Source organism: Adiantum capillus-veneris, chromosome 16, assembly GCF_014529385.1.
Source record: "Adiantum capillus-veneris isolate H3 chromosome 16, ASM1452938v2, whole genome shotgun sequence".
NCBI classification, from domain to species: Eukaryota; Viridiplantae; Streptophyta; class Polypodiopsida; order Polypodiales; family Pteridaceae; genus Adiantum; species Adiantum capillus-veneris.
The window spans coordinates 15,262,198-15,271,633 of NC_140946.1; the positions used below are offsets into that span (position 1 = coordinate 15,262,198).

Here is a 9,436-nt window from a genome sequence, read left to right on the forward strand (position 1 = left end):
GACTAACAATACTCACCAAAAAAAAAAGAGGCAAAAACGACAGTTCAGTCATCCATCGCGATAGATGCCTACAAGCTATAGGAGAAACCAAGGGTCAAGCCAAATTCTAGTCACATCATCATTGCTTCTACACGTATTTGGCAGCCAAAAGGTGCCACAGATGCCCATCAAACATTTTCAAGACTGAAACCCGAAAAGTGTCAAATACAAGTCCAAATCAAGACAAATTTTGTCAGTAGGCTATGAATAGAGAATATAAGCTAAGGGTGAAGATTGAAAAAAGGATAAAAGTATAACCCCTAGCCAAAGATGCATATTTTTCAAATTTGAAACTGAAAATCCATCTATATACCGTGTACGTCATGTATATGAGTTTTGGGGACAAATGGACAATGATAGCTCATCGCTGGTCATCTATCGCGAATGTTGTCGGATAACCTACCTTTTTGAAGCAAGTTACTAACTTGGGGAATTCATTGGGGTTTGTCAAGCTTTAATTATTTCATGTATCAAGAAGAAGCAGTATAATGATTTACACATCACACAAAAGCTAACAATGGTAAATGCGACTTTGATCATCTTGATGCAGGAACAAAGCAGTCACCAATGACGAAGAGAGGGCACAAAAGGTAGACAATTGAAGACTCAAAGCTATAAGTCATTCCTAAAGGACAAGCATTGGACATCAAAATAGATTCTAGTAAGGAATGTACAAAGGCATCAAAAGACCATGTACAAGCAATGGAGCAAACAAAAGCAAAAATGACAACAAAGACCACACCGACATTGACAATTAGGTCATGTCAGGGACAACATGAATTTGGGGAAGGGGAGTGTTGACCCATGGGTCAACAACACGGGATAACTCAATTTCCATACCAAAGTCTTAGTTCTTGAAAGTTATGAAATTATGCGGATTATGGTTTAAAACATCATTTGTAATGAGTAGCTATTCTAGTTGCAAAAGCCGGGGTGTGATGGCACTTCGAGATTGTAAATACAAATCCATTTGACCCATTGACCTCTACTGTTGGTTTAACCTATGATAGCCTTGGTATATAAGGTACCTATGTCATTTTGTAAAGAGAACTTTATCACAATCAAGGTTTTGCATTGCCGTCATCTCTATGTGTGTGTGTGTGTGTGTGTGTGTGTGTGTGAGAGAGAGAGAGAGAGAGAGAGAGAGAGAGAGAGAGAGAGAGAGAGAGAGAGAGAGAGAGAGAGAGAGCTTCATCCTGACACTACTTCCAGCTCGCTCATGAGTCATCACATTGGAGATTTGACTACACCATTGTGATAGGCTCAAAGAGAGCTACGCAAAAAAGACAAGCATTCCACACAAAATGGAGCACGCACGCTAACGCATCTACGAGCTATTTGTAGTTGTAAGTGTGTCAAATGATGTCTGTTTTCCATGCGCAAGTAGTTGTTAGAATTGTGGCGACATAATCTACGCATGGGTACTCATAGATCAATTTGGAGCACTTTCAAAATTTTGATCTGTCTTTATACGCGTTTTTTCAGATGGGTTTGGAGTGAGGATTGTGAGTGTAGAGGCTTTGGGACAGGTGTATCCTAGTGAGGGGATGGTGTTCCTGAAGTTTCGTATGATTCCGGTATGATCTGGTGAGTTTCCTTTCCTTTGTGTGTATGTGGGTTGGGTGATGCAGTTGAGGGCAGTGAGATTCTTGATTTTTGGTTTAGTTGGTCTTCTAGAGTGCTGTATGTGTGGGATGGTCTCAGCCTGACAAGCTAGAGAGATTTCCTACATGCGACTATCTAGTCATCTATGTCCTCGATTGGCATTATGTTGATCTAGCTAGTTCTGCATGCATTTTATAGGTGATGTGATTCGCTCCCTCAATAGTAACCGACCCCTCTGACACTGAAACTGGGCCCCTCCTAAACCCTACACATTCCATGAGACGATTTTCATGGAGTCAGTGCGAGAAAACAAATGCTACAACAACAACCAACCTCGCTATCTTTGAGGCCGGTTTAGATATATGGGGAGTAATCCGTAGTCGAGTAATCTCTAGACAAGCATGTCTAGAGTGATTGTCCCACCTAGGCCCAAGCCGAGCGTGCAGACCGTAAGGCTACATCCTCTGTCCAAGAATTCTCATATACCTATACATAGCAAGGAGGGCTCTGAGTGTCAGCAGACCGTAATGGACCACAATGTGCCTACACCCTGCTGCATCCGGCGGTGTCACGCTGAACTTGGCTAAAGGCCAAAGTGTCTGTACCAGATCTGTCACCCCTTGATTCCTTGCGTGGTGTGAGAACTCAGTGGCCTAAATTTGGAACTAGTCAAGAACTGTGTGCAGGGTCCACTCTGTAGGATCCCTGCCGCACAACAAAAAGGAGAAACCTACCACTGTATCTAGAGCCTCAATGCATCAAGCTACGAGAAAGAGGACGTGGAATCAAAAGCAAGCCTCCTCAATCCTCGGAGAAGAATCACCTAGGAGAAAGGTGGAGCGGGAGATGGGGCTGAAGGTGGAAGGGGGGGGGGGGGGGTGTCTGAGGGAGGAGGATGAGGAGGCAGCAGAGACGGCGGAGCTGAAGTGGGTGGAGCCTCCTCAAGGGGTTCCTTGCGAAGGGGGTCGAAATAGTTCCCTGTCGGAATCCAGTGTTGTTGAGCTGTAGGAGGTCGGCCACTAGGGGGAGTAGTGTGATGAGCCCGTCCCTATCGACGACGGCCAAGTGCCTACTGCCAATCTCCAATTGTCTGATTGCTGGCCTCTATCAAGATACTAGCCTGCGTGTCCTGAGTATCTGGCTGTTGGGCATGCTCAGCCTTAGGAGGGTGCACATGCACGGTGGGTCAATATCTCCTGCAAGGACAGGCCTTTGCCAGATGGCCCATCTGTCTACAAAGGAAGCACTGATTCGGGAGACCGAATATTCCATACTCTGTCTGATCCAACCCCCACTCACACGAGGCAGCAATATCACCTTCAAAAGTGAGTGTGTGTCTCAAACAAGAACGTGCATAGTAGGCAAACATGTGGCCTTGGCCACAATTGAAGCTGCAGTGCGCAGTGACTCGAGAGCCATCCCAATCATGGAACCAATCCTGGGGAGTAAAGGGAGATACTCTCTCCTCAAACCTGGAGACTGAGATAGGCCAGTTGGCATCCTCCTCAAGCACATCTATATAAGGGTCAAAACCATTATTCCATTGTGTGAAGTACAATCGAGCTCCTCGGATATCAAGCGAGCTCATCGATATCACATTGACCATCATCTATGGAGACTTGAACTCTACCTGGTAGTACGCTCTCTCAAGGATCTTGACATTGGTGATCTTGCCTACATCAAAGAGGAGATGGGCCTGAAGCAAATCTCAAACCTCACCTCGATTGAGTCGAGTACCAATGATTTTGCAAATGATCAAAGTGGCTTGCAAGCATTCCATCTCGGTAATCAAGCTCGCATGCTCTTCTCGTGAGAGCGCAAGTCAAAGGGTAGGCTCCACGGTGTTGGGCGAGGTGGATTCTGTAGAGTCCCTCTCAGGTGGAGAAGGAGTCTCCATTCTGTGTCTGTTGCTGATAGAAGAGAGGGCAAAGGCGAATGCGAGAGGCATAGGCGCAAATACTGGTGCGTTGAAGACAACTCACAAGCAGTGTGTGTGTGTTGGGGGGGCTGGATGGAGCTAGGGCAGCGTGCAATAGAAGCTCACACGTAGGCTAGTTAGGCAGCGTGCAGGTAGGGTGGCACGTAGCACGATGGAGGAGGGGGGAGGAGTGAGCAATGGCGAGGGCCCGATGCAGGTGCATGTGCAAGAGGGGAAAAGTGAGCAATAGCAAGCTCTTATTATTGGCCCCCTTACCTTAGTAGTAGTTTGGGCACTTGGATATGCATCGTCCACAACAAACCCTCATGGTATTATCATAGCAGAGCTAGCCACACCCTCGATCATATCATCCATGGTAGTGAAGGACCTCTTTTAGATAGTATGTTTCATCCAGAGATCGAGGGATCTATTACAAGATGGACATTTATACACTCGAAGGATCTATGCAATTTGCAAAGGTAATTCGGAGCTTACGGAGGTCACCTAAAATATATGCACCTATCAAGGAAGTTCAAGCAAAATAATATATTTCGAGATCCAATACAAGTCACAGTTTTAAATGTTGAGGCTGATCCAAAAACTAAAAACGCTAGGCTGTTCTTTTGCTAGTGCTAGGTGATCTACAACTTGTTCAAATGCTTGGTTGCCAGGTTCCCTTTAGAGGGCTGAATTTTGAGTTATAAACTCCTATAGGCTTAGGTAGGGAAAACTCTCCACTACACGCAACAAAATAAATCATAAAAATGATTTATAGATAAATTCGACCACGAGATCAGTTTTTGTGTGAAACTGTTATACATCTAGTATCCACCCGAGAATCCGATCGATACGAGGGAAACCTTGTTGGATTCCTTTAACCTAAAACTATATGAACGTTGTGCTAGATGACCATCGTAGCATAATAACATTTATCAAAATGCTTGTACAAACCATTTATGCAAGAGGGTTTCAAAATTGGAAAACCTAATATCTAATGGATCCGTCCGCATATGCAGGTACTGTGAACATGCTCACAAAACTGCCAATACCAATACTCCTAGGGTTCTAATGATAGATGTGAAATTGGCTCAATGAAGCATGCCCACATGGCACATAGATCCATGTTACATGAAAAAGGTTTTGATACACTTAGAAACATTAGGCACAAGTTAGCGCTATTCACAATAGCCACATGACATGTCTAGGTAATAAACTTATCTATAAACATTGGCATGAATTTCATAGGCAATATGATCAAATGCTTCTCCATGGCAAGCATAGCCAAAAATATACTCACTAAAGGGTATGCTACATTATCGATGCTACAGTGATGTTGTCATCAACTTGCAGGATTCCCATACCCCTGCCATGATGTATATAAGATAGAGGGGCCAATCCTATGGCAAAATATTGATAGCAAGCTGCCCATTCTTCCGTCTTAGAGGAACAAGCGAAGTTGCCTTGGGTTTTGCCGTTGATTCAAAATATTGATAGCAAGCTGCCCATTCTTCCATCTTAGAGGAACAAGCGAAGTTGCCTTGGGTTTTTTGTTGATTCAAAAAGATCTTTAAGGTCTCTTGGGATAGTTCCTACCACGTTAAAATACTCTTCTTCTCCTTCTTCTTCTTCTTCTTCTCTCTCTCTCTCTCTCTCTCTCTCTCTCTCACTCTCACACACACACACACACACACACACACATATAGAGCAAAAAAATAATAAGTACATGTTCTTATGGTTTCACTACATGTAAGCATCAAAGAGTGTGATGGGATCATACTGTGGTTAGGCATCAGAACTCGAATGAATAAATGTTAAATGAGCAATACCAGGTCGCAGTCGGTGTATAAGAGCAGCCCAGTATAAGTAGAGCGGACATAGCTTAGTATTGGTTCCGCATCAACAAGATTAATATGGCAAACGCAGCAGGAAGCATGGCTCCAATGGTGCAAAACGCAGGCAAGGAAACTGGCAATGGAGAGCATCAGGATAGAGATGATGATGGCAAGGATGAGAGGCTGACGGAGGAGGAAACAACGTATCAGTGCCGAATCTGCCTCGAGAAGTCGCTGAAAAGTCCGGTGGTGCTGGCATGTGGCCATCTTTACTGTTGGCCCTGCCTCAGTGCCTGGCTGGAGGGAAAGAATGCGACTTCTGCTGTGTGCCCTACCTGCTGGCACCACTTTTGCCCTCCTGGCGTATTCGACAACGTAATGCAAGAATGCCAGGGCCCAAAACGCAATATCCGCTGCCTAAAATTTGTGCAATTGGACGACCTACATATACCGAACTTTGGATGCCCGCAATGTGAACGGGCGGAGGCGGTGCAGCCGGTGATCCTCACCAATTGCGGCCACGTCCACTGCTGGGCCTGCCTGGCGCCAGAGGTTTCAACAGTAGCAGGCGATCCCACAGCAACGCTATGCTGCAAAAAGCGTGGGTGCCATGCTCCCAACTTCAAGCCCTCCTACCAGCTGTGCCCCATCTACGGAGCCAAAAATGATCCGAACGCACCACCCGGCCTGCCAATTGCTACACGCCGTGTTGCCGTGGAGGAACCGCCGCCGCCCAAACGGAGACGTACGACGTCTGATCCTCAACCTGATCCAGGGATTCATGAGCCGGTCTTTGTCCCACGTGCAACCTCTCTTATCGAGTGGGGCAACTTCATACACTTTTTAAGTGAGTTGTTGTATGACACGACCCACCAAGAAGTAGCTCCGTCTCGTCATAGTTAGTGGTTTGCCACCACGATCGATTTCAAGTCCACCGTCTCGCTCTTCCATGCCTACGACTTTGTTGGCTCCACACCCGCTCCACATTGGCCGCACATCCCATGCTCTAGCCACGGCCTTTAGATATTACACCAACTCTTTGCCCCTACACACTCCATTCTTGCTCTTTTCATGCATAGGAAACAAACCACATTTTTGCAAGTCATAGCCTTCCCCACCTCAACACGGTGATTGTGTCATCAACCTCTCTTGCATACAAGCATGCTCTTTAGGGTTTGACCATAGCTTTCCTTTTTTTTCCATGGCTAGATCTTCGTTAAATCTTGGTTTTGTCTATCCTTTACTTGTCTTCAATGAACCTGTTAACGAGTGGCAAACTTCTAAGCTCTCTCTCTCTCTCTCTCTCTCTCTCTCTCTCTCACATACATATTATTATGTTACCGTGTTACTTTACAATTTGCTCAATAAGAGCATACATCTTTGTTAGAAGTCTTGGGTCATGAAATCTTCAAGCACCCAATCTTTTGTATCTTGGGAGGGAATCTTGGTGCTTGACACATGTACATAATCATAAAGACTTACATTTCCCATGTACCATACATACCAAAGCCAAAAGGAGTGCAAACAAAGAAGAATTGCTGAGTCTTGAGTTTTAGAGCATCCAAACATGCATGTGAAATTGATTTCCTAAGCTTCATTCCACCAAAATTTGAACCATTCCCCCATTCTCTAGCTTGGCTACAATCCCAAAAGATGTGTCTCACTCTTGCATTTCAACGACATAACTCATGTTTCATCAGTACCCTCCACATGAAGACCTTAAGATTGAATGGTGATTGAAGCACCCACATGCCTACGAGTACCTTGATCCACTAAGCAGTAGTTTGCAACATAGACCATCCTTTATTGCACCTACTGGCTACATCACCATCTATGTAAATGGCAACATTAATCTTGTCTATTTTTACATGTCCACGAGCTTCAATGTGTAGAGGGTACGTGCAAGTCTTTGTGTTTATCTTTTGCATTGACCATAGGTATATGAGATAATGGGTGAGCCAATGCACGTAGATGGTTCTAGGTATCTTGAACCCAGTGACTATTCTGAATTCCCTTCTTGCTACAAGAAATGATTCGGGAATGTGATTGTAGACCATACTCTAGCTATTCTTTCCTATGGCCTTTCTATACATAGAAAAGGCTTTTTTTCCAATGAGCACTGCAAGTGGGTTTGAAATACATGACTTTAAAAGACATTCTTGACTCCCAGTGAGTTCCCTGTGTATCTCTATCAGCCAATCCACATCAGTTTAGAAGTAATTATTTTCCACGAAGGAATTAGTGAGGTCCCTTTGTAACCCTATCCACTACAGCTTAGAAGTAATTTTTTCCCATGAAGTAATCAACATCTGTGACATAGTGAACCTAGTTTAAATAGGTGTTGAAGTGAAAAACTTCTTCTATGATTTAAGGTTTGATGTGCCATGATAATATACCACATAACAACCGATCAAATACAATAACTATATAGAGCAGTATATATCTCTATGCACCATAAATTGTATGAGAGGCACTCTCCTAGTGTGTGCATTATATTCAATATACCCAACCCTCCTTGCTTCACATGGATGGTAATGCATTTGGTCGCTAGATCTTCCTTACTTGGTTCTGTCTCTCCTTTGCCCCTACACACTCCAATTTTGCCCCCTTTCATGCGTAATAAACAAAGGTTTTGCAGTTTATAGCCTTCCCCACCTCAACCCGGTGACCACGTCCACTCTTGGGTTGCCTGACGCTAGAGGTTTCAATTGTAGCCGGCGATCCCACAACAACACTATGCTGCAAACAGTATGGGTACCTAGCTCCCAACTTCAAGCCCTCCTACCATATATGCCCCATCTACGGATCCAAGAATGATCCAAACGCATTGTCAGGCATGCCAATTACTACAAGCTGCGTTCTCATGGAGGAATTGCTGCCACCCAAATAGATGTACAACCTCTAATCCTCAGCATGCTCTAGGGATTCATGAGTTGCTCTTTGTCCCACATGGGCCCTCTCTTATTGAGTGGGGCAACATGATATACTTGTTGGTTGAGGTTTTTCATGACATGTCCCACTGAGAAGTAGCTCTATCTCATCATAGTTAGTGTTTTGCCACCATGATCAATATCAAGTTTACTGTCTCGCTCATGCATGCCTATGACTTTGGCTCCACACACTCTCCACTTTGACCACACATCCCATGCTCCAGCCACTGGCGTTAGATATTACACACACTCTTTGCCCCTACACACTCCATTTTTTCCTACTTTCATGCATAGGAAACAAACCATTTTGGTTATGCAATCCTATCGCTTGATCTTCTTTACTTGGTTTTGTCTCTCCTTCTTTGCCCCTACACACTCCATTTTACCCCCTTTCATCAATAGGAAACAAACAACTTTGCAAGTTATAGCCTTCACCACCTTAACTCGGTGATTGTGTCATCAATCTCTCTTGCATACAACATGCTCTTTTGGGTTCTACCATAGCTTTCCTTATTATTCATATGGCCAAATCTTTCTTACTCTGTTTTCTCTCCCCTTTTTTTCTCTTCATTATGAACTTGTTAACGATTTGCAAATTTATAATCTCTCTCTCTCTCTCTCTCTCTCTCTCTCTCTCTCTCTCTCACACACACACACACACACACACACACGTACACGTTTAAGAACAAAGAAGGTTTTGTCATGTGGCACATTGAATTTTCCAAGTGAACATAGTGCTGAAAAACTTGACCCCTCAAAAGAGCAAGGTAGAATCATTAGCCATGTATAGAATGCTAGTGTAATGCAATTCATATTTTTGGGAAACCATGATGATCAAGAAACCCAATTTATATATTAGGAAGATACACAAAACAATTAAAAAAGCAACGAAAGACATTATTTTCCAATCTATTGAGTAGGGCACAATTGTAAAGGAAAGTCATCTCTTCTCTGCCATTTTAACCCCTTTTTGAATCAAGCTTTTTTTTTTTTTGGTTATGGTTTCAAATAATTGGCATCATAGTTGTACATAGAAATATAAGAGGCAATAGGAAGAGAATGGGGTTGATCTAGGAGGGCCTCTTGGTTTGGGAGATGAAGGGAGTCAAACC

At 43.9% G+C, this 9,436-nt stretch overlaps 1 protein-coding gene across 1 annotated transcript; it reads left to right on the top strand.

Annotated features, from left to right (window-relative positions):
* Positions 1-5,276: 5,276 nt before the first annotated feature.
* LOC147438607 (uncharacterized) lies at positions 5,277-6,297 on the top strand. Its single transcript, XM_086484161.1, has one exon. The coding sequence runs from the start codon at positions 5,473-5,475 to the stop codon at positions 6,295-6,297; it is 825 nt and encodes a 274-aa protein (XP_086340287.1). The 5' UTR covers positions 5,277-5,472.
* Positions 6,298-9,436: the final 3,139 nt, after the last annotated feature.

Bases quoted from the DNA above. Each gene is read 5' to 3' on its own strand.
- LOC147438607 (XM_086484161.1), top strand. From the start codon at position 5,473: ATGGCAAACGCAGCAGGAAGCATGGCTCCAATGGTGCAAAACGCAGGC.